This window comes from Pseudoliparis swirei, chromosome 7, assembly GCF_029220125.1.
Source record: "Pseudoliparis swirei isolate HS2019 ecotype Mariana Trench chromosome 7, NWPU_hadal_v1, whole genome shotgun sequence".
Classification (NCBI taxonomy): Eukaryota; Metazoa; Chordata; class Actinopteri; order Perciformes; family Liparidae; genus Pseudoliparis; species Pseudoliparis swirei.
Window position 1 is genome coordinate 30335904 of NC_079394.1, and position 27205 is coordinate 30363108.

General features: G+C 46.2%; 1 protein-coding gene across 1 annotated transcript; it reads left to right on the forward strand.

The window, feature by feature from the left end:
- Positions 1-100: 100 nt before the first annotated feature.
- Positions 101-27081, forward strand: araf (A-Raf proto-oncogene, serine/threonine kinase). The gene is made up of 16 exons (XM_056418665.1): positions 101-723; positions 10102-10320; positions 10561-10664; positions 11388-11490; positions 11585-11739; positions 14088-14168; positions 14607-14751; positions 14847-14874; positions 14975-15105; positions 15202-15404; positions 17373-17549; positions 17780-17826; positions 18236-18354; positions 23309-23440; positions 23799-23933; positions 24052-27081. The coding sequence occupies exons 1-16, from the start codon at positions 628-630 to the stop codon at positions 24190-24192; spliced, it is 2016 nt and encodes a 671-aa protein (XP_056274640.1). The 5' UTR covers positions 101-627; the 3' UTR covers positions 24193-27081.
- The last annotated feature ends 124 nt before the right edge of the window (positions 27082-27205 follow it).

The following is a 27205-nucleotide window of genomic DNA, read 5'->3' on the forward strand; positions in this document are numbered from 1 at the left end:
AATGCACGCTGGGATACCTGTCTTCTTCTTCTTCTTCTTCTTCGACAGTGTTACGCGTAGCCTTGCTTATAGCGCCCCCTGCTGTGTAGGAGTGAGTGGACCCAGCTACAGTAAACAGGACTAACAGCTTTTAATGTCCTTCTTCCTTTGAGTAAAAGCAACGAGACTAATGTCACCCATTGCTTCGTGCCCAACCGGCCGCCATGACGTCAGTATACTCCTTTGTCAAGTGTCAGTGTGGCTATGACATCATGGGGACATTAAATGTGAGAATTTTTTTAGCAGATTATTTGTATTTAACTTTTTAGCAATTTTATTATTAGTGAGATTTCTGCAATGAAAATAATAATATTCAGTCAGAAAGAGAAAGTTTTCACCACATAAATAGTCAAACAAATTGTAAATCTGCTATTAATTTCAATCCCAAGGCATAAATGTTAGCCTAAGGTTGATAAAAGATTATTTTTTACATTTTCTGTTTTATTATTTGCACATTTATGACATTTCATAAAGTTTGGTGTTTTTTATGTCTAACGCTGTCGGATTGTGATGTCCGTGTTGTGATTTGGCGCCATCTATCGGGCAGAGCGCGCATTGCACCGTGATGTCCCTGCTGAGAATCAACCAATGAAGAAGAAGCATTTCGGAGGTTTTCCGCTTTCCGAGAACTTCTTGACAGATCATCCGACTGCAGCGAGAGAGAATTCAAGATGGCTGCCACAGGTAAGCGGTTAACTTCATCAAACTGCGTTCAAACACACCGACGGAAGAAGCCGTTAGCCCGGCAGACGTAGCGTCGTGTGCACAACAGTTCAGCGGTGTTTTCTCGTGCCGGGTGAACAACGTCACCGATGCGGTGGAGACGTGAGCAGAGCAACAAGCTGACTCGGTGGTAAAACCCCCAGCGGGCTAACGTTAGCATTCAGCTAACGGGTAGAGGAACTCTTTTTACCGTAACTGTAGTCCACCGTGGCCCCCTTTGACCCGCTTCCACCAGTCCACCGTGAGAGTTAGCTCGGTTAGTTAGTCCGCTTCGGGAGATAACTGTCGCCCGGGACAAACACGGCCTTCATACAACTAAACTACAATTGTCAGATATTGCATCGCATCAAATCTCATGCTAAGCTAACGGCTAACGTTAGGATTAGCATACGAAGAGTTAGCGCGTTGACTGTCAGCAGTGATGTAAGGGCCGTCCTGCACACTGGACCCGGTTCTGGAGGTCCATATGAGTTCTGTTCACCGGGGTCCAGCGAGTCCCTCAGGCAGTGACACTAAGAACTTAAGAACTGTTTCCTCCAGAGGATACATGAGTGAACCTCTTGTTCCAGGTGAACAATAGATGTCATGTGACCAGGTGAACAATAGATGTCATGTGACCAGATGAACAATAGATGTCATGTGACCAGGTGAACAATAGATGTCATGTGACCAGATGAACAATAGATGTCATGTGACCAGATGAACAATAGATGTCATGTGACCAGATGAACAATAGATGTCATGTGACCAGGTGAACAATAGATGTCATGTGACCAGATGAACAATAGATGTCATGTGACCAGATGAACAATAGATGTCATGTGACCAGATGAACAATAGATGTCATGTGACTAGATGAACAATAGATGTCATGTGACCAGATGAACAATAGACGTCATGTGACCAGATGAACAATAGATGTCATGTGACCAGATGAACAATAGATGTCATGTGACTAGATGAACAATAGATGTCATGTGACTAGATGAACAATAGATGTCATGTGACCATATGATCAATAGATGTCATGTGACCAGATGAACAATAGATGTCATGTGACCAGATGAACAATAGATGTCATGTGACCAGATGAACAATAGATGTCATGTGACCAGGTGAACAATAGATGTCATGTGACCAGATGAACAATAGATGTCATGTGACTAGATGAACAATAGATGTCATGTGACCAGATGAACAATAGATGTCATGTGACCAGGTGAACAATAGATGTCATGTGACCAGATGAACAATAGATGTCATGTGACCAGATGAACAATAGATGTCATGTGACCAGATGAACAATAGATGTCATGTGACCAGGTGAACAATAGATGTCATGTGACCAGATGAACAATAGATGTCATGTGACCAGATGAACAATAGATGTCATGTGACCAGGTGAACAATAGATGTCATGTGACTAGATGAACAATAGATGTCATGTGACTAGATGAACAATAGATGTCATGTGACTAGATGAACAATAGATGTCATGTGACCAGATGCACAATAGATGTCATGTGACCAGATGAACAATAGATGTCATGTGACCAGATGAACAATAGATGTGACCAGGTGAACAATAGATGTCATGTGACCAGATGAACAATAGATGTCATGTGACCAGATGATCAATAGATGTCATGTGACCAGATGAACAATAGATGTCATGTGACCAGATGAACAATAGATGTCATGTGACCAGATGAACAATAGATGTCATGAGACCTGATGAACAATAGATGTCATGTGACCAGGTGATCAATAGATGTCATGTGACCAGGTGAACAATAGATGTCATGTGACTAGATGAACAATAGATGTCATGTGACCAGGTGAACAATAGATGTCATGTGACCAGGTGAACAATAGATGTCTTGTGACCAGGTGAACAATAGATGTCATGTGACCAGATGAACAATAGATGTCATGAGACCAGATGAACAATAGATGTCATGTGACCAGGTGAACAATAGATGTCATGTGACCAGATGAACAAGAGATGTCATGTGACCAGATGAACAATAGATGTGACCAGGTGAACAATAGATGTCATGTGACCAGATGAACAATAGATGTCATGTGACCAGATGATCAATAGATGTCATGTGACCAGATGAACAATAGAGGTCATGTGACCAGATGAACAATAGATGTCATGTGACCAGATGAACAATAGATGTCATGTGACCAGATGAACAATAGATGTCATGTGACCAGATGATCAATAGATGTCATGTGACCAGATGAACAATAGATGTCATGTGACCAGATGAACAATAGATGTCATGTGACCAGATGGACAATAGATGTCATGTGACTAGATGAACAATAGATGTCATGTGACCAGGTGAACAATAGATGTCATGTGACCAGGTGAACAATAGATGTCATGTGACCAGATGAACAATAGATGTCATGTGACCAGATGAACAATAGATGTCATGTGACCAGATGAACAAGAGATGTCATGTGACCAGGTGAACAATAGATGTCACGTGACCAGATGAACAATAGATGTCATGAGACTAGATGAACAATAGATGTCATGAGACTAGATGAACAATAGATGTCATGTGACTAGATGATCAATAGATGTCATGTGACCAGATGAACAATAGATGTCATGTGACCAGATGAACAATAGATGTCATGTGACCAGATGAACAATAGATGTCATGTGACCAGATGAACAATAGATGTCATGTGACCAGATGAACAATAGATGTCATGTGACCAGATGAACAATAGATGTCATGAGACCAGATGAACAATAGATGTCATGTGACCAGATGAACAATAGATGTCATGTGACCAGGTGAACAATAGATGTCATGTGACCAGGTGAACAATAGATGTCATGAGACCAGATGAACAATAGATGTCATGTGACCAGGTGAAAAATAGATGTCATGTGACCAGGTGAACAATAGATGTCATGTGACCAGGTGAACAATAGATGTCATGTGACCAGATGAACAATAGATGTCATGTGACCAGGTGAACAATAGATGTCATGTGACCAGATGATCAATAGATGTCATGTGACCAGATGAACAATAGATGTCATGTGACTAGATGATCAATAGATGTCATGTGACCAGATGAACAATAGATGTCATGTGACCAGGTGAACAATAGATGTCATGTGACCTGATGAACAATTACATTACATTACATGTCATTTAGCAGACGCTTTTAGCGAACTGTAAAATGCAACCACAATCCATTCAAGTAAACTAAAAAAACTAAACAAGTAATACAGGAAGTAACATCACTGGTTCAACTACTAAAAAGTACAGTAAGTAATTAAGTAGAAGTTGAAGATGCCAGTGCTGTGTGCTTAATCGTATAAGATCAGATATATCGTGAAAAGGTGTTTTCAGAGCCGACGGAGAAGAACTTTCTGCTGTCCAGATCAGCAGTGATGCCTGCTCCGAGTGCAGGAAGCAGCAGCGCATGCAGACAATCGATTGGGATTCGGGTGCAGGAGGCACAAGTCGATTGGCTGTTGCCGAGTTTGGCTGTTGCGAGATGGGGCGGCGATGTCGGTATGCCACTTGTAGGAGGATGATGGGATGGCATGGGGCGGCGCATGATGAGCACAGTACAGGACGGGTGTTTTGGGCGAGCCTGCCGGCCACCGGTAACCAGGAGAAGAGGCGGAGGGGTGGGGTGTGGGGAGGCTGATGAAGACCAGTCGAGCTGCTGCATTCTGGATGAGCAATAGATGTCATGTGACCAGAGGAGGGACAGTAGATGTCATGTGAAATGACCAGAGCCTGGATCAGAACCTGAACGCCTTGAAGAAGATGTTCTCCATGTTGACCTGATGAACAATTGATGTTGCATGTGACCAGGAACAATTGATGTCATGTGACCCGAGGAACCTGGCAGTCATGTGACCAGGTGCCAACAATAGCTGTCATGTGAAGATGAACAATAGATGTCATGGGAGCCTTTCCCTGGAAGGAATAGTAGCTCAGTCTTGTCAGGGTTGATCTTCAGGTGGTGAGCAGACATCCACTGAGAGATTCAAGATTCAAGATTCAAGATGTTTTATTTGTCACATACACACACAGGGTGTGCAGTGAAATGAAAGTGGCAATGCTCAGCAGGAATGTGCAAGGGCAACAAGTACACACTATTTACAAATAAAAAACAACACAATATTTACAGTAAGTGTGTGTGTGTGTGTGTGTGTGTGTGTGCCTAAGAGGGGCAGTTGTGTGGGTCTATGTGGGGGTCCTGGTGAGGTCGGAGTTCACAATCCTGATGGCCTGAGGAAAGAAACTCCGTCTCAGTCTCTCTGTTCTTGCAGCGTGACTACGGGCGCCTGCCTGACCGCAGCAGCTGAAACAGTCTGTTGTTGGGGTGGTGAGGATCCTTCATGATCCTGCGGCTCTGGTTCTGCACCTCCTGGTGTACAAGTCCTGCAGGGTGGGAGTGTAGTTCAATAGTGCGCTCAGCCGAGCACTACTCTCTGCAGAGCCTTCCTGTCCTGAGCGGAGCAGTTGCCAAACCAGGCTGTGATGCTTCCTGTCAGGACGCTCTCTACAGCTCAGAGTAGAAGGACTGAAGGATCCTCTGGGAAACTTTAAATTTCCTCAGCTGCCTGAGGTGGTAGGCGCTGCCTTGCCTTTCTCACCAGAGTGTCTGTGTTTGTTGACCATGTCAGATCCTCGGTGATGTGGACTCCCAGGTATTTATACCGCTCACCCTCTCCACAGTAGTCCCGTTAATCCCCAGTGGTGAGTCGTCCTCTGTTGTTGTACCTCCTAAAGTCCACAATCAGCTCCTTAGTTTTGGTGACATTCATGATGAGGCTGTTGTCCTGGCACCAGAGTGACAGATCAGCAACTTCCTCCAGGTAGGCCTTCTCGTCGTTGTCGGAGATCAGGCCCACCACCACTGTGTCATCCACAAACTTGATGATGGTGTTGGAGCTGAACCTGGCCACACAGTCATGTGTGTACAGGGAGTACAGTAGGGGGCTGAGGATGCAACCCTGGGGGGATCCTGTGTTCAGGGTGAGGGATTTGGAGTGTGTCTGCCCACCCTGACCACCTGTGGCCTGGCGGTCAGGAAGTCCAGGATCCAAGCACACAGGGGTGTTCAGTCCCAGCTCAATCAGCTTGCCGGCCAGTCTGGAGGGGACTATGGTGTTGAAAGCTGAACTATAATCAATGAACAGCAGTCTCACATAGCCCCCCCTCTGGCTGTCCAGATGAGAGAGTGTGGTGTGCAGTACCTGGGAGACAGCATCATCCGTGGATCTGTTTGGGCGATAAGCAAACTGCAGCGGGTCCATGGAGGAAGGGAGGAAGGCGCAGATGTAGTCCTTTATCAGCCTCTCAAAGCATTTCATGACCACCGAGGTGAGGGCCACGGTCGGTAGTCATTCATACATGCTGGAGAAGCATTCTTGGGCACAGGGACAATAGTGGATCTCTTGAAACAGGCGGGGACCACGGACTCAGCCAGGAGAGGTTGAATATTGTGGTGAACACTGGAGCTAGCTGGTTAGCACAGGTCTTCAGTACTGCCCAGATATGCCATCTGGACCTGCAGCTTTCCTGGTGTTCACCCTCAACAGAGCCCTCCTCACACTGTGCTCGGTCACAGAGTGTGTGTTCATCCCCAGCGGTAGAACTCACCTCGGCTCACGCTTCAGTGTTGTTGTTAGCCCGAGCTAAGCGCTGTTGTTGCTAGCCTCAAACCGTGCATAAAATGAGTTCAGGTCGTCCGCTGGGATCGTCGGCACTCACCATTGTGAGGTCTGCTCTGGTAGTTTGTAATAGTCCGTAGCCCCTGCCATAGGCGCCTGGTGTCGCTGCTCCATCTGTGATTCCACTCTGTCTCGGTACCTCCTTTTGGCGTCCTTCACCGCCCTCCTCAGTCCATAGACCGCTGCCTTGTACTCGTCCATGTTGCGGATACAAGACCGGAGTTATAGGCAGCAATGCAGGCGTTCACAGCTTCACGGATGGATCTATCAACCCGGCTTTTGATTAGGAAAGACCCTAACTTTTACCGTGGGGCGATGGTGTCCGTTAAGCGTTGCTATGAGGCTCATTGCTACTTCCAAACTCGCTGGCGTCAGTGGAACTGGATTGGATCATGTCCCAGTCGACAATACTCAGAGCGTCCTGTAGCTCAGCCTCTGATTGGTCAGACCACCGCATTCGTTCCTCGTCACTACCGCTTCCGCGATCCTTTGTTTATACTCCGGAAGCAGAAAAATGGCGGCATGGTCTGATTTCCCTAACGGAGGAGAGAGACAGCCTTATAGCCTCTCTTGAATGGCGTATAGCAGTGGTCCAACGTTCTTTCCCTCTGGTAGCACACGTAATGTGCTGGTGAAAGTTCGGCATGACTTTTTAGGTTTGCCTTGTTAAAGTCCCCAGCCACCACCACAGCGTCGGGATACTTGTTCTGATGCCGACATAACACATCATGTAGGTCCGATAGTGCTACGTCGGTGTCCGCTTGTGGTGGAATGTGAGCGGCTGTGGTGATGACCGAGCTGAACTCCGGGGAAGGTAGAATGGGCGGCATGAGATCGTCAGATGTTCCAGGTTCGCGAGCAGGAGCGAGAAAGAGTCTTAATGTTCTTGGGATCGCACCACATGTTGTTCGTCATGAAGCAGACCCTCCACCCTTAGATTTACCAGACTCTTCCGTTCTGTCTGCACGGAAAACAGAGAAGGACTCGGTTGGACATATGACTCGATCCGGCACCAGCGGGTCAGCCAAGTTTCCGTCAGACAAAAGATGTTACAATCCCGCATGTCCCGTTGGAATCTGATCCTTGCCCTAAATCATCCATCTTATTTTCCAGAGACTGGGCGTTAGCAAGAAGGATGCTGGGCAGAGGTGGACGGTGGGCTTGAACTCTCAGTCTGTTCAATTCGCTCCGTTTCCCTCGATGTTTCGTCGTCTCCCGTAAAGCGGCTCCACTGCTGTTGTTGTGGTTCGCTCGTCGATCTCTGCCCACGCTGGATCGATGGAAAAAGTGGACAAAAACCCTTGTTTTGCGCAAAAGTTTATGTCCAAAAGTGTGCTGCGGTCGTATGTTGTTAGTGCCGCTGTGTTTGTGGCAAAGAAAATATTAAAAATAAACACAAAAACTAAAAGAGCGCACAATCTCCGCGGAGCTGCCGCGACGGCGACTGGACACTGCCGCGCCATCTCAGATGTGACCAGATGAACAATAGATGTCATGTGACCAGATGAACAATAGATGTCATGTGACTAGATGATCAATAGATGTCATGTGACCAGATGAACAATAGATGTCATGTGACCAGATGAACAATAGATGTCATGTGACTAGATGAACAATAGATGTCATGTGACTAGATGAACAATAGATGTCATGTGACCAGGTGAACAATAGATGTCATGTGACTAGATGAACAATAGATGTCATGTGACTAGATGAACAATAGATGTCATGTGACCAGGTGAACAATAGATGTCATGTGACCAGATGAACAATAGATGTCATGTGACTAGATGAACAATAGATGTCATGTGACCAGGTGAACAATAGATGTCATGTGACTAGATGAACAATAGATGTCATGTGACTAGATGAACAATAGATGTCATGTGACTAGATGAACAATAGATGTCATGTGACCAGATGAACAATAGATGTCATGAGACCAGATGAACAATAGATGTCATGTGACCAGATGAACAATAGATGTCATGTGACTAGATGAACAATAGATGTCATGTGACCAGATGAACAATAGATGTCATGTGACTAGATGAACAATAGATGTCATGTGACCAGATGAACAATAGATGTCATGTGACTAGATGAACAATAGATGTCATGTGACCAGATGAACAATAGATGTCATGTGACCAGATGAACAATAGATGTCATGTGACTAGATGAACAATAGATGTCATGTGACTAGATGAACAATAGATGTCATGTGACCAGATGATCAATAGATGTCATGTGACCAGATGAACAATAGATGTCATGAGACCAGATGAACAATAGATGTGACCAGATGAACAATAGATGTCATGTGACTAGATGAACAATAGATGTCATGTGACCAGATGAACAATAGATGTCATGTGACCAGATGAACAATAGATGTGACCAGATGAACAATAGATGTCATGTGACTAGATGAACAATAGATGTCATGTGACCAGATGAACAATAGATGTCATGTGACAAGATGAACAATAGATGTCATGTGACCAGGTGAACAATAGATGTCATGTGACCAGATGAACAATAGATGTCATGTGACCAGATGAACAATAGATGTCATGTGACTAGATGAACAATAGATGTCATGTGACCAGATGAACAATAGATGTCATGTGACCAGATGAACAATAGATGTCATGTGACCAGATGAACAATAGATGTAACGTTAACAGATGTCATGTGACTAGATGAACAATAGATGTCATGTGACCAGATGAACAATAGATGTCATGTGACAAGATGAACAATAGATGTCATGTGACCAGGTGAACAATAGATGTCATGTGACCAGATGAACAATAGATGTCATGTGACCAGGTGAACAATAGATGTCATGTGACTAGATGAACAATAGATGTCATGTGACCAGATGAACAATAGATGTCATGTGACTAGATGAACAATAGATGTCATGTGACTAGATGAACAATAGATGTCATGTGACCAGATGATCAATAGATGTCATGTGACCAGATGAACAATAGATGTGACCAGATGAACAATAGATGTCATGAGACCAGATGAACAATAGATGTCATGTGACTAGATGAACAATAGATGTGACCAGATGAACACTAGATGTCATGTGACCAGATGAACAATAGATGTCATGTGACCAGATGAACAATAGATGTCATGTGACCAGATGAACAATAGATGTCATGTGACCAGATGAACAATAGATGTGACCAGATGAACAATAGATGTCATGAGACCAGATGAACAATAGATGTGACCAGATGAACAATAGATGTCATGTGACTAGATGAACAATAGATGTCATGTGACCAGATGAACAATAGATGTGACCAGATGAACAATAGATGTCATGTGACCAGATGAACAATAGATGTGACCAGATGAACAATAGATGTCATGTGACCAGGTGAACAATAGATGTCATGTGACCAGATGAACACAGATACATCAACACGTGTGTGTTGTTGCTAGGTAGATCTACTGAAACCGTTTGTCCTGATCCATACCTCCAGCTCTGCTTGTCGAGGGCTCTGAGTGTCTGATCCTTCTGGTTCTTTACTTCTCCTCCTCGCCCTCGTCATCCTCTCTGAAATGTGTCCGTGTGGTTGCAGGACACTAGGACCGAGCTTCACTCTTCCTGGTTCCTCTGTGCACGAAGCGCTCCTGAGGTCGTGGGTGTGTCTACGTGCTGCGTGTCCTCCTCGCTCCTCCGCCCGCTCATCATGTCCTCCACCTCCTCCTACTCCTCCTCGGGGGAGACCAGCCCGGAGGATGTACCCCGAGGTGGGGGCACCATCCGAGTCTACCTCCCCAACAAGCAGAGGACAGTGGTGAGGCGATTGGCTCTTAATCGATGAATGTTGACGTACAGAATGCATCAATGTGAGCATGTAAGTGACGGTTGACTACGACCACCACCGTAATCAATGAGCCAGCCGGTTGGTTGTAAGTGTAATTATAATTATTCTCACACAACGTGACATCTTCATCGTTCCTGCTCATCGGGGCCGTTCTACCTGGCCGGTGAAAGTCCTTTGATAGTTGGTTGAAGCGGTGTGTCCTGCCCTCAGGTGAATGTTCGTCAAGGGCAGACCGTGTACGAGACGCTGGACAAGGCGCTCAAAGTGAGAGGCCTGAGCCAGGACTGCTGCGCGGTGTTCCGCCTTCTAGAGGGGTAAGAGAAGTAATGTCCCCCCGTGGAGGGGAAGTGGGTCCTCACCGCCAACTCAGAGGAATGGACTTCAGTCGTACGGCTGCGTGTTGTTCAGTTTGGTTTGTTGATATATTAGTTGAGTATTAGGATTTTATGCTATTTATGCTAAAAAATACATCGCTTCCTACCTAATATACATAACTCGAGTAACGTGTGGGTATTTGTGTATTTTATATATATATATTCTATAAATATACATTATATTATATATATATATATATTTTTTAATATATATAATGTATATGTTTGTATATATTATTTATATATTAAATATATATTATATAGTTATATAAAAAAATATATATTTGATATACATTTATAGTATATATGTATTTATATATATGTATATTATGTATATATATATTTTTACAAATATATGTATTTATATTATAAATATATATATTTATACAAATATATTTATGTTATATATATTTATTTATATATTATATAGTTATATAAATTTGGTTGACTTTAAAGGGACATTCTCTCACATTGTCATATTTTTTCATATTCATCAATCTCATTAAAATAGTAACATTTTATGTGACACCGGTAAACGACGGCTCCATGAAGAAGTCAGGCGGGGCAGAAAAAGCAGCAATCAGATAATCAAACTCAAGGTCCAGATAGTACAAACATTAAATATAATAAAGTGTGTGTGTGTGTGTGTGTGTGCGCTTCCAGCCGTAAGCGACTGACGGACTGGGACACGGACATCACTCCACTGGTTGGAGAGGAGCTGCTTGTGGAGGTCCTGGATGACATCCCCCTCACCATGCACAACTTTGTGAGTCTCTGGCCAACACATTCACAGAGAGACCTTCTTGTTCACCTGTGATTTGAGTTCATGATGACATCGCTGGCTTCTTTTGTCCGCCCAGGTCCGGAAAACCTTCTTCAAACTGGCGTACTGTGATTTCTGCCACAAGTTTCTGTTCAATGGCTTCAGGTGTCAGACGTGCTGCTACAAGTTCCACCAGCACTGCAGCAGCAAGGTGCCGACGGTGTGCGTGGACATGGACACGATGACCAAGAGGTGAGCGGCAGGCACGAGGGGTTTCTACGTGACCTCGTAACTTCCTTCTGGAGCATGGGCGGGCGGGAGGGGTTTCTACATTACCTCGTAACTTCCTTCTGGAGCATGGGCGGGCGGGAGGGGTTTCTACGTGACCTCGTAACTTCCTTCTGGAGCATGGGCGGGCTGGAGGGGTTTCTACGTGACCTCGTAACTTCCTTCTGGAGCATGGGCGGGCTGGAGGGGTTTCTACGTTATCCTGTAACTTCCTTCTGGAGCATGGGCGGGCTGGAGGGGTTTCTACATTACCTCGTAACTTCCTTCTGGAGCATGGGCGGGCGGGAGGGGTTTCTACGTGACCTCGTAACTTCCTTCTGGAGCATGGGCGGGCTGGAGGGGTTTCTACGTGACCTCGTAACTTCCTTCTGGAGCATGGGTGGGCTGGAGGGGTTTCTACGTGACCTCGTAACTTCCTTCTGGAGCATGGGCGGGCTGGAGGGGTTTCTACGTTACCCTGTAACTTCCTTCTGGAGCATGGGTGGGCTGGAGGGGTTTCTACGTTATCTCGGAACTCCCTTCTGGAGCATGGGTGGGCTGGAGGGGTTTCTACGTTACCTCGTAACTTCCTTCTGGAGCATGGGTGGGCTGGAGGGGTTTCTACGTTATCTCGGAACTCCCTTCTGGAGCATGGGTGGGCTGGAGGGGTTTCTACGTTATCTCGGAACTTCCTTCTGGAGCATGGGTGGGCTGGAGGGGTTTCTACGTTACCCTGTAACTTCCTTCTGGAGCATGGGTGGGCTGGAGGGGTTTCTACGTTATCTCGGAACTCCCTTCTGGAGCATGGGCGGGCTGGAGGGGTTTCTACGTTACCTCGTAACTTCCTTCTGGAGCATGGGTGGGCTGGAAGGGTTTCTACGTTACCTCGTAACTTCCTTCTGGAGCATGTGCGGGCTGGAGGTGTTTCTACGTTACCTTGTAACTTCCTTCTGGAGCATGGGTGGGCTGGAGGGGTTTCTACGTTATCTCGGAACTTCCTTCTGGAGCATGGGTGGGCTGGAGGGGTTTCTACGTTACCTCGGAACTTCCTTCTGGAGCATGGGTGGGCTGGAGGGGTTTCTACGTTACCCTGTAACTTCCTTCTGGAGCATGGGTGGGCTGGAGGGGTTTCTACGTTATCTCGGAACTCCCTTCTGGAGCATGGGCGGGCTGGAGGGGTTTCTACGTTACCTCGTAACTTCCTTCTGGAGCATGGGTGGGCTGGAAGGGTTTCTACGTTACCTCGTAACTTCCTTCTGGAGCATGGGTGGGCTGGAGGTGTTTCTACGTTACCTTGTAACTTCCTTCTGGAGCATGGGTGGGCTGGAGGGGTTTCTACGTTATCTCGGAACTTTCTTCTGGAGCATGGGTGGGCTGGAAGGGTTTCTACGTTACCTCGTAACTTCCTTCTGGAGCATGGGTGGGCTGGAGGTGTTTCTACGTTACCTTGTAACTTCCTTCTGGAGCATGGGTGGGCTGGAGGGGTTTCTACGTTATCTCGGAACTTCCTTCTGGAGCATGGGTGGGCTGGAGGGGTTTCTACGTTATCTCGGAACTTCCTTCTGGAGCATGGGTGGGCTGGAGGGGTTTCTACGTTACCTCGGAACTTCCTTCTGGAGCATGGGTGGGCAGGAAGGGTTTCTACGTTACCTCGTAACTTCCTTCTGGAGCATGGGCGGTCTGGAGGGGTTTCTACGTTATCTCGGAACTTCCTTCTGGAGCATGGGTGGGCTGGAGGGGTTTCTACGTTACCTCGTAACTTCCTTCTGGAGCATGGGCGGGCTGGAGGGGTTTCTACGTTATCTCGGAACTTCCTTCTGGAGCATGGGCGGGCTGGAGGGGTTTCTACGTTACCTCGTAACTTCCTTCTGGAGCATGGGCGGGCTGGAGGGGTTTCTACGTTACCTCGTAACTTCCTTCTGGAGCATGGGTGGGCTGGAAGGGTTTCTACGTTACCTCGTAACTTCCTTCTGGAGCATGGGTGGGCTGGAGGGGTTTCTACGTTACCTCGTAACTTCCTTCTGGCGCATGGGCGGGCTGGAGGGGTGGTTATTTATTGTTATTACATTTTTTAAACTACTATTAACATATATATATTATTTGTTTGTTTTTATGATGCAAAATTATATGTATAGATTTTTTGGTGTAACATAGGACACACACAACCAAGAACTAAAACAAAACGGTATAAATTATTCTTATATTATGCCATAATCGGGTTAATAGTCTGTGTCCGTTGCTTATAGACGTGTAATAACAAGAGCCCTTCATGTAAATCAGAGCTCACGCATGGTTTCATTGTTTCCATCCCTTCTCTCCCATGTGTTCTTCAGGGTTGACGAGTACCCACGGATACTATTGCCGGAAAATTCCCCATCGCAGAGCAACCTCGCCTTAACCCCGGAGCCTGCTGGGTAAGATCCTGAAGCCGGTAGACTCCGGCCTTGTGTGTGCAGCGTGAGGGAGGCGTTCATACCCGAGACAACCAGCACACCCAGAGGCTCGAGGCTGAACCAGCATCCTCCACACAGGAGGAGACGGGATCCTCTATAAAGTTATAACTCGTATTCATGGGCTAGCCCGTCACGTACCGCATGCATTTTAAATACAGAGTAAACTATTCTATTTGGATTTAAAATATTTACTCATAAGAAGTTTTCTTTTTGAAAGCATCTGAAAACAACTCTGATACAGATATATATATATATACACATATATATATATATACACACATATATTTATATACACATATATATATTATATATGTATATATATATATATAATATATATGTGTATATATATATTTATGTGTATACATACACACACACTGACTGTTGCACGTGTTCCCTCAGAATGGACCTCCTGTCCCCGACCTCGGCGTTCCGGTTCCCGTTGCCGGGCGGGGACGGCCAGTCTCTGCAGAGGCACCGCTCCACCTCCACGCCCAACGTGCACATGATCAGCACCGTGGGCCCGGCGGGCACCAGCATCATCGAGGTCAGTGCTGGAACACGGTGGTCACCTGACTCTCACCTGTGTGTTAGAAACCGTACGGGAATTTTAAACGCTGGCTATCTCCTCCTTTTTTTTAGGAAGCACTCAAACTTCACAACACAATGGGTACGTGTGAATCCTGTGTTCATCTCTATATTCAGGTTGCGTCCTCTCTTCATGATGTCATGTCTGACTCTGCATGTTGTCGTTCTCTCTCTCGCCTCAGGTCCTGAACCCTCACCCAAACCCTCCACCAGCCCCCCCTCTTCTCTGGACTCCCCAGGGAGGAGACCCCCGAAGTCTCCCTCAGAGCACAAGGAGCGCAAGCCGTCCTCGTCCGACGACAAGAAGAAAGTGGTGCGTGACCTTTGACCTTCATACGGGGTTCATACGGAGTTTAACTGAGCCGATCGCGTGATGATGATGGACTTGAACCTGTTGATTGTCCCTCAGCACCGCGGCGGCTACAGAGACTCCAGCTACTACTGGGAGGTCCACTCTCGAGAAGTCACGGTGCAGCAGAGGATCGGCGCCGGCTCCTTCGGGACGGTGTTCAAGGGCAAGTGGCACGGAGACGTGGCCATCAAGATCCTGAAGGTCACAGAGCCCACGCCCGAACAGCTGCAGGCCTTCAAGAACGAAATGCAGGTCCTACGGTGAGCAGTGAAGTCCGTCGTCATTAAAACAACCTTTTCTTCAGATACACATGTATTTCACTTTTCACCCTGGACCCTGTTACCCGCTAATGGAAACAACAATATTTTGAATATTGAGGGAGAACCACAAACCTGAATCATCTTTTAATGAACACACAGAGAACAATGAAAGTGTTAGAGATCAGTCTCAATAATTAAAAATGAAACGCAAAGATTCACAAAGACTCACACATTTAAAGTAAGAAATGCATACTATTAAAAGTAATAAAAAACATTTAAAGTAGGTTATAAATACTAGTAAAAGTAATAAAAAACATTTTAAGTAAGTAATGCATACTATTAAAAGTAATAACAAATATTTTAAGTAAGCAATACATATTATTAAAAGTAATAAAAAACATTTAAAGTAACTCATGCACACTATTAAAAGTAATACATATTTTAAGTAAGCAATACATATTATTAAAAGTAATAAAAACATGTAAAAGTAATAAAAACTATTTAAAGTAAGTAATACATACTATTAAAAGTAATAAACTATTTAAAGTAAGTAATACATACTATTAAAAGTAATATAACCCATTTAAAGTAAGTAATGCACACTATCAAAAGTGATAAAAACTATTTAAAGTAGGTAATACATAGTATTAAAAGTGATAAAAACATGTAAAATAGGTAATACATACCAGGGTTTTTCCTGCATAGAGAACATTTGGGCGCGCCTACGCCGTTTTCCCGAGCGCCTATGACAAATCCCGGCGCCTAAGGCAAAAAAAGTCAGCGATGGAAAAATAAAATAAAAAATACAACCGGTATTACCGGACGAACGCAACGCACATTTCGGTGCTTCTTTCCGGTGCCTGAGCCGATTGAAATTGAAAAAAAACTATTGTAGTGAACTTCTCAGGTGACTCCGCCCTGTCAGCAGGTTACGAGCCTCTCATATGTAACTCTGACAGCGGAGGCGTGGCCGTGTGTGACTGTGAGCCCGTGTGGAGCACACCAGCGTCAGGCTGGACGACGGGGAGACCGTCACCGGTCCCCCTGAACATGTGGAGACCGATGATGACGAGCAGCCGGAACTCAGATTAGTACCGAAACGTTGATTGCAAGTCTTGCATTCATAAAAGTAGCCCAAGAAATAATAAATTAGCCATTATAACCATGTTTAAGCTAGCTACGAGCGTGACAGTCTGCTAGCAGATGTGTTGGTGTACAGCGATCCCGGCTGTATACCCGGTGTTACCGGGAATATAATGACGGAGGAATGAAGACCGTGGGGCATCACTTTGTTTCAGTGTAACTCGCTGTCAGAAGCAAAGCTTTATTTGTCACGTGTCCTCTTCAGTCCCTCTGATTGGTTGTTCTCTTTGCCCATCAACACAGTGACAGGTTTAACCCTATAAGGTCTGCACATGACAATACATATCACATCATATAATGGAGAACATATATTGTGTATGTTAACAGTCTGATATCCGTTGTGTGTCAGTGCTCCATGATAACGGCTTCTACAGGGAATATGGCCAAAGAGGTTTTTAATGTCCTCATTGTGCGTTTAAAAAAGAAAGTATCGGTTTAGGCACCGGTATCGTTTTAAAAGTACCGGTTTAGCACCGGTATCGGAAACAACCCAAACGATACCCATCCCTAGTTATAATGGTAGGGGAAACACTGGAGTTGATAAGCGTGTCTTCTTGTCTGATCAATACGCAACTGTGAGGTGCGCGAATGGACCGAGCGACCAGCTGCTGATCACTCACTCAACAGCCTGACGTGCACGAATAGATGGTGCGCGCGCAGCGCGTAACAACTTTTTTTGGGAGCACCGAAGACCCATTTTGACCCAGGAAAAACCCTGATACTATTAAAAGTAATAAACCCATTTAAAGTAAGTAATGCACACTGTTAACAAAGTGAATCTGCCCTTGCGTTGCTAACGTGTCCGTGGCGTCCCGGTCCCTGCAGGAAGACCCGCCACGTCAACATCCTGCTGTTCATGGGCTACATGACGAAGCCCAACTTCGCCATCATCACGCAGTGGTGCGAGGGCAGCAGCCTCTACCGCCACCTGCACGTCACGGAGACCAAGTTCGACACCATGCGGCGCATCGACGTGGCCCGGCAGACGGCTCAGGGCATGGAGTAAGACCTGCAGCGACATCACGCCTTAGAGGGGGCGGGGCTTATAGGGGGAGGGGCTTATCTCCGTGGAAACAGTTATCATCTTGTTCATCCATGAAGAACTAACCACTAGCTTCGTACTTGTTGAGGACATTCCACAAACATCTGAACATCTAACGCCCTCGTGTTTGGGATCATAACATTAATATATATATATTTATACATTTTAAACAATGTTTTCCCCCTTTCAGTTACCTCCACGCTAAGAACATCATCCATCGAGACCTGAAGTCCAACAGTATCCTTCTGCGGTGGAGTCGTGTCCCTATGTGGGCGTTGATCTCTGGAGGACCACACACCTGACCCGACACCTTTGCTATGCAGACGTGTCCACAGCAGGCGGTGAAACGGTCATGAGGCTCTTCTGAGTGACCAGAAACAAACATGTGGGTCGAAGGAACACTCATGAGGATTTCTGAGAACACACATTGAGTTGTCCTCCCCTGCTGCTGTCCAGTATATTACATGTTATACCTTATTATATTTCTGGACCCATCACTCTGCAATGTATATGCTAAGCTAATGTAATGCTAAGTTTATGAATGTTTAGAACTCTCTTGATGGGTAGTTTCTCTCTTCTCTTGTTCGTGGTCCCTCGTTCCACCGGTCTGGACTCTGCTGTTTCGTTTCCTGAGCGTTGCTTGTAGACATTTTCCTCCACGAGGGCTGGACGGTGAAGATCGGGGACTTCGGCCTGGCCACGGTGAAGTCCCGGTGGAGCGGCTCTCAGCAGGTGGAGCAGCCCAGCGGGTCCATTCTGTGGATGGTGAGACCGACACAGACATGACAACACACCAGGGTTTTTCCTGCATAGAGAACATTTGGGCGCGAGCCTACGCCGTTTTCCCGAGCGCCTATGACAAATCCCGAGCGCCTAAGGCAAAAAAAGTCCGCGATGGAAAAAAACAACAACAAAAAACTGTGTTCATCACGTGCATGTCAGCGAATATGTTCTCAATAGTATGTTTCAAGTCGGCTACAGCCGAACCCTCGTTCTGTTTTGATCAATAGTAATCGAGTTAATAAGCGTGTCTTCTTGTCTGGCCAATACGCAACTGTGAGGTGAATGGACAGAGCGGCCAGCTGCTGGTCACTCAACAGCCCGACCTGCACCAATACACCTGGACTATATAGGGATGCACCGATCTGATCTGCGCCGATCCATATCGGCCAATATTCCCATTATCGGTTTTGATCGGCGCTCTCAAAACGGCGTATCAAACTTGGCCGATCAGATGACGTAACATCTGCGAGAAAAACAATCAGACGTTTCAATCGCCGCGCAGCGGAGACGATCGCCCGGCGAGGGCCGCAGAGTGAGAGGTCAGAGGATCCTCACCACCGGCGGCGTCCCGTCCCCCGAGTTGAATCTCTGGGTCGACTCAGCCGACTCTCACATGTCTGCCCCTATAGACTGATGCTCACGGTAAACACATTCCATCAGGAGCGCGCGAGGATTTTGATAACGTTAGCGGAAGGATTTATGTGACAACATCCGGTTTTGCAAAGTTAGCGGAAAGAACCACGTGAAACAACATCCGTTTATCAAAATAAGATGTCGACAAATCCTACACGAACATATAAAAGTAAACAATGAACTGATTTTGTATCTTTAGAGATCGTTTCTGAGATTTAGCTTAAATTATGCTAACATTAAAACATGTTTACTGTACCAAGGAAGAGTTTATAAAAATAAGTCAGATTTTTGTATGTTAAGAAAAGTCCTGTATATAGATTTCCCCAAGAGTTCCAGGAAATGAATAATGCAGATGTGTTCCATACATATCTGAAATCCCCTACAATAGCAATCAAACAATTTTAATGTATCAATTTGGAAATTTTTCAAAGTAAAAGTCCTAAAAGTTTAAAGATCTGTAATTTCTTTAACGTTTGAGGTGCTTTATATATGTATTTCCTCATAGTCCTAGGCAATAATGCTACACAATAAATAGAATGCTTCAATCAACACCGTGATCCGTATTATCGGATCGGCAGATACTGATTTCAGTGATCGGCACCCAAAAACCTGATCGGTGCATCACTAATTGTCAATCTATTAGCCGATCTATTTTAGCAAAATGATTTCCTCAAGCATTGCTTCCATAATTTATGGGGGGGGAAAAATAAATACATAGATGTCTGCTAATTACGGTGAAATGGCAATACAGACCGTGCGTTTTTGGAGAGCACCGAAGACCCATTTTGACCCAGGAAAAACCCTGCACTCATAAAGACAAACACGATGCATTGAGCCTCTACTGGGACATGACTACACTCATAAAGACAAACACGATGCATTGAGCCTCTACTGAGACATGACTACACTCATAAAGACAAACACGATGCATTGAGCCTCTACTGGGACATGACTACACTCATAAAGACAAACACGATGCATTGAGCCTCTACTGAGACATGACTACACTCATAAAGACAAACACGATGCATTGAGCCTCTACTGAGACATGACTACACTCATAAAGACAAACACGATGCATTGAGCCTCTACTGAGACATGACTACACTCATGAAGACAAACACGATGCATTGAGCCTCTACTGAGACATGACTACACTCATAAAGACAAACACGATGCATTGAGCCTCTACTGGGACATGACTACACTCATAAAGACAAACACGATGCATTGAGCCTCTACTGGGACATGACTACACTCATGAAGACAAACACGATGCATTGAGCCTCTACTGAGACATGACTACACTCATAAAGACAAACACGATGCATTGAGCCTCTACTGAGACATGACTACACTCATGAAGACAAACACGATGCATTGAGCCTCTACTGAGACATGACTACACTCATAAAGACAAACACGATGCATTGAGCCTCTACTGAGACATGACTACACTCATGAAGACAAACACAATGCATTGAGCCTCTACTGAGACATGACTACACTCATGAAGACAAACACGATGCATTGAGCCTCTACTGAGACATGACTACACTCATGAAGACAAACACGATGCATTGAGCCTCTACTGGGACATGACTACACTCATAAAGACAAACACGATGCATTGAGCCTCTACTGAGACATGACTACACTCATAAAGACAAACACGATGCATTGAGCCTCTACTGAGACATGACTACACTCATAAAGACAAACACGATGCATTGAGCCTCTACTGAGACATGACTACACTCATAAAGACAAACACGATGCATTGAGCCTCTACTGAGACATGACTACACTCATGAAGACAAACACAATGCATTGAGCCTCTACTGAGACATGACTACACTCATGAAGACAAACACAATGCATTGAGCCTCTACTGAGACATGACTACACTCATAAAGACAAACACGATGCATTGAGCCTCTACTGAGACATGACTACACTCATGAAGACAAACACGATGCATTGAGCCTCTACTGGGACATGACTACACTCATGAAGACAAACACGATGCATTGAGCCTCTACTGAGACATGACTACACTCATAAAGACAAACACGATGCATTGAGCCTCTACTGAGACATGACTACACTCATGAAGACAAACACGATGCATTGAGCCTCTACTGGGACATGACTACACTCATAAAGACAAACACGATGCATTGAGCCTCTACTGGGACATGACTACACTCATGAAGACAAACACGATGCATTGAGCCTCTCCTGAGACATGACTACACTCATAAAGACAAACACGATGCATTGAGCCTCTACTGGGACATGACTACACTCATGAAGACAAACACGATGCATTGAGCCTCTACTGGGACATGACTACACTCATGAAGACAAACACGATGCATTGAGCCTCTACTGGGACATGACTACACTCATAAAGACAAACACGATGCATTGAGCCTCTACTGAGACATGACTACACTCATAAAGACAAACACGATGCATTGAGCCTCTACTGGGACATGACTACACTCATGAAGACAAACACGATGCATTGAGCCTCTACTGAGACATGACTACACTCATGAAGACAAACACGATGCATTGAGCCTCTACTGGGACATGACTACACTCATAAAGACAAACACGATGCATTGAGCCTCTACTGAGACATGACTACACTCATGAAGACAAACACGATGCATTGAGCCTCTACTGGGACATGACTACACTCATGAAGACAAACACGATGCATTGAGCCTCTACTGGGACATGACTACACTCATGAAGACAAACACGATGCATTGAGCCTCTACTGGGACATGACTACACTCATAAAGACAAACACGATGCATTGAGCCTCTACTGAGACATGACTACACTCATAAAGACAAACACGATGCATTGAGCCTCTACTGGGACATGACTACACTCATGAAGACAAACACGATGCATTGAGCCTCTACTGAGACATGACTACACTCATAAAGACAAACACGATGCATTGAGCCTCTACTGAGACATGACTACACTCATAAAGACAAACACGATGCATTGAGCCTCTACTGAGACATGACTACACTCATAAAGACAAACACGATGCATTGAGCCTCTACTGAGACATGACAACACTCATAAAGACAAACACGATGCATTGAGCCTCTACTGAGACATGACTACACTCATAAAGACAAACACGATGCATTGAGCCTCTACTGAGACATGACTACACTCATAAAGACAAACACGATGCATTGAGCCTCTACTGGGACATGACTACACTCATAAAGACAAACACAATGCATTGAGCCTCTACTGGGACATGACTACACTCATAAAGACAAACATGATGCATTGAGCCTCTACTGGGACATGACTACACTCATGAAGACAAACACGATGCATTGAGCCTTTACTGAGACATGACTACACTCATGAAGACAAACACGATGCATTGAGCCTCTACTGGGACATGACTACACTCATAAAGACAAACACGATGCATTGAGCCTCTCCTGAGACATGACTACACTCATAAAGACAAACACGATGCATTGAGCCTCTACTGAGACATGACTACACTCATGAAGACAAACACGATGCATTGAGCCTCTACTGAGACATGACTACACTCATGAAGACAAACACGATGCATTGAGCCTCTCCTGAGACATGACTACACTAATGAAGACAAACACGATGCATTGAGCCTCTACTGAGACATGACTACACTCATAAAGACAAACATGATGCATTGAGCCTCTACTGAGACATGACTACACTCATGAAGACAAACACGATGCATTGAGCCTCTCCTGAGACATGACTACACTCATGAAGACAAACACGATGCATTGAGCCTCTACTGAGACATGACTACACTCATGAAGACAAACACGATGCATTGAGCCTCTCCTGAGACATGACTACACTAATGAAGACAAACACGATGCATTGAGCCTCTACTGAGACATGACTACACTCATGAAGACAAACACGATGCATTGAGCCTCTCCTGAGACATGACTACACTCATGAAGACAAACACGATGCATTGAGCCTCTCCTGAGACATGACTACACTCTGATCAATAAACTAAATATAACAGTCAGTTGCTAGCACAACAACGTGTATTTGTGTATTCTTGTTTGTCCACAACACTCGTTATGTCATCAGGCGATGACATCATATCATACATCACTGATGGAACGTAAAGCAGTTTCTTCATGTGTGTCTTTGGGTGAATCTTGTAACTCTCGTCGTGCTTCCTGTGTGTACGTTATGTCATCATCAAACCCGCTGAACGAGGCTCCTGTTGTCTCCAAAGGCTCCCGAGGTGATCCGGATGCAGGACAGCAACCCGTACACCTTCCAGTCCGACGTGTACGGGTACGGAGTGGTTCTGTTTGAGCTGATGACGGGAACGCTGCCCTACTCCATCATCAACAACAGAGACCAGGTGACGGGACACTTCACCCTGCTCATACATGACTGCGTGGCTACGTGGAAGGTTATTATGGGATGGAATAACGTGGGGGGGGGGAAAGCATCAAATACATTTTTATTTTTTTACATTAAAAATCAAAATAGTTGACTCTTTTTCTGTCGTTTGACTGTTTGTTTTCATTTGAATCTTCACGCCTCACCAACATCTGCAGAACTTGTGACGGCCCTCTGGTATTTGTAGGACTCCCCTCGAGAACCCATGGGGAGCTAACGCTGGCTAACGCTAACTGTTAGCGGCCCCCGGCTAAATGACACAACGTGTTGTTCCCCCGCTGATCATAAACACTGAGCCATGTTCCTCTGATGCTCAGATCATCTTCATGGTGGGCCGCGGCTACCTGTCTCCAGACCTCAGCAAGCTGTACAGCACCTCCCCCAAGTCCATGAAGAGGCTCATCGTCGACTGTCTGAAGTTCAAGCGGGACGAGAGGCCCCTGTTCCCCCAGGTGAGCCGACCAGCAGGACCTTTCCTCCCCTCCCTCCAGCGTGGTGACGCCTCACAGGAGGTGCTGGGTGACCCCTCCGCTCCCTCTCATCTGACCTCCGCCCTGCGCTCCTCCTCAGATCCTCGTCTCCATCGAGCAGGTCCAGGACCTGCTGCCAAAGATCGAGCGGAGTCGCTCGGAGCCGTCGCTGCACCGGGCCGTCCACGCCGAGGACCTGAACCCCCTCCTGTTCCACACCACCCGGCTGATGCCCTTCTAGGTCCAAGACCACGCCCCCCCCCCCTAACTGTAGAATAACTAAGACGCTGTCGTCCAATAGGAAACCAGAGACCAACATCTGCTTACTGCCTGTTTCTAGAAGTGTGTTGAAAAGCCTTTGATCATTCCATCTGACCTCCTCTGACCTTCAGAGGTGTCTCTTTGAGGAGCATTACATCTGACCTTCAGAGGTGTCTCTTTGAGGAGCATTCCATCTGACCTCCTCTGACCTTCAGAGGTGTCTCTTTGAGGAGCATTCCATCTGACGTCTGACCTTCAGAGGTGTCTCTTTGAGGAGCATTCCATCTGACATCTGACCTTCAGAGGTGTCTCTTTGAGGAGCATTCCATCTGACCTCTGACCTTCAGAGGTGTCTCTTTGAGGAGCATTCCATCTGACGTCTGACCTTCAGAGGTGTCTCTTTGAGGAGCATTACATCTGACCTTCAGAGGTGTCTCTTTGAGGAGCATTCCATCTGACCTCTGACCTTCAGAGGTGTCTCTTTGAGGAGCATTCCATCTGACCTCCTCTGACCTTCAGAGGTGTCTCTTTGAGGAGCAGGTTGAGACGTGTTTCCCGTCGCCCAGCAGCCGTAATGCTGACACGTGTTTCGTGAGATCTGAGCTGTGAAGCTCGTCTGTAGTGCGAGTCCCTCGTTACGGTCTGTCTCCAAGAGCCCACGCGTCGTCATGACGACGGGTCGTCCACATTCCAACGCTCGTTCCAATCAGAGTCCAGACGTCTAAATTAATTGACGGATATTTAAGACGTTCAGGTTTCTCTCCGCCTGCCGCTCCGAGACGAGTTCTGCTCGTGAAAGTTTAAATAAAACAGAAAATCAGAACCTTATGGATCAGGATCAGACCCTCAGACCCTTATGGATCAGACCCTCAGACCCTTATGGATCAGACCCTCAGACCCTTATGGATCAGACCCTCAGACCCTTATGGATGAGGATCAGACCCTCAGACCCTTATGGATCAGACCCTCAGACCCTTATGGATGAGGATCAGACCCTCAGACCCTTATGGATCAGACCCTCAGACCCTTATGGATGAGGATCAGACCCTCAGACCCTTATGGATGAGGATCAGACCCTCAGACCCTTATGGATCAGACCCTCAGACCCTTATGGATGAGGATCAGACCCTCAGACCCTTATGGATGAGGATCAGACCCTCAGACCCTTATGGATCAGACCCTCAGACCCTTATGGATGAGGATCAGACCCTCAGACCCTTATGGATCAGACCCTCAGACCCTTATGGATGAGGATCAGACCCTCAGGCCCTTATGGATCAGGATCAGACCCTCAGACCCTTTTTGATCAGACCCTCAGGCCCTTATGGATCAGACCCTCAGACCCTTATGGATGAGGATCAGACCCTCAGGCCCTGTTGGATCAGACCCTCAGACCCTTATGGATGAGGATCAGACCCTCAGGCCCTTTTGGATCAGACCCTCAGACCCTTATGGATGAGGATCAGACCCTCAGACCCTTATGGATCAGGATCAGACCCTCAGGTCCTTATGGATCAGACCCTCAGACCCTTATGGATCAGGATCAGACCCTCAGACCCTTATGGATCAGACCCTCAGACCCTTATGGATGAGGATCTGACCCTCAGACCCTTATGGATCAGGATCAGACCCTCAGGCCTCATTCATCTGGTTCACTCATTGGTTCCTGAGCTTGTGATGTTCTTTTACCAGAATGTCATCCGGCTCCAGATCTCAGGGTTCAGGAGCTTTTACATCTTCATCTTCATCCACGGCGTCAGAAGCGTGGCGAGAGGCGAGAGGCGCGGCTCTCTGGCGCCCCCTGCTGCCGCTGGTTGTTTCTGCACCAATTAATGAGTGAAAGTGTCACAAGGCGACCTCTTGTGATGTGACCGTCGCCTCGCGGTACCTCAGGGGGGCCGACCGATGACACGCCCCCTAAACAATGACACGCCCCCGTCTCGTTGCCGGGGGAAACCTGTGCCCTCTATGAAAGTCTGCGTGGGATTGAATGCATCGCAGCGAGTAGTTCTGTTATTAGTATTTATTGTTCCCCCCCTGGACCTGCAGAGGGACTCGGGCCGGTCTCTCCTGGACCTCCTGGGGTTCCTCCTGCTTCCCTGCTCCGAGGTCGTCATGGAAGTATTTTATGGATCCTACGACAGTCACGTGGGGGGGGGTCTCTGGATGGTGGGACATTGAGAGCTTTTCTATGTCAGTGTCGTGACGATGGGGGCTGGGCACCCGACTGTTCTGACTCATTCCAGTTCGAGAGGTGGATCGGGGGCGGGGCCTCGTGAACCAGGTCGTTCTCTTATTTATTGATGTCTTTGCAGATGTTCTCGAAATAAATGTTTACGGAGAGACGTCACGCTTTGCAACATTCACTTCCTGTCCGGGCCCTGTAGGACCGGCCCCGTGCGTTATGGCCCCCCCCCCCCCGTGCATTACGGGCCCCCGTGCGTTACGGGTGCATTTGGCTTATCTTTTGAACATCTTTAGGACAGCAGGTGTGAAACCTCCAACACTTCCTGCGAGTCCCCTGAGGACTTCCTGTTGCCGGTCGTGTAGCTTGTGAGTATTTGAACTCGTGGCTGCGAGATGAAAGAAACCTTTTCTAAATGCTTTTGATGAACTTTAAATGTCAAAGTTCAGTGTCACAGCTGCTCATCTGGGAGGATGTGGGTCCCTGTGGCTGGGCGTGGCCCCCTGGGGTGGAGAGGCGGAGCTTGAACCCTGCTGCTTCTGGAGGTGGAACCACAGCAGTGAGTTCAGAGAAGAGGAGGAGCTCGTCATAGTTTTATTGTGTGTTTTCATATCTCTAGGGGAGTTGGAATACTTGCGTTCATAGTTTCTGAGGTGTTCAGTTTGCAATAAATGGTATATTATTCTTCTGTGTACAGTTATTTTTTTTTTTAACTACACAAATTTTACTTTGTCTATTTTTGTCTGTGATGGTTTCAAAAAGAACTATTTTAAAGTGTAATGGAAATCTTAGTATTTTTCTAATTTTT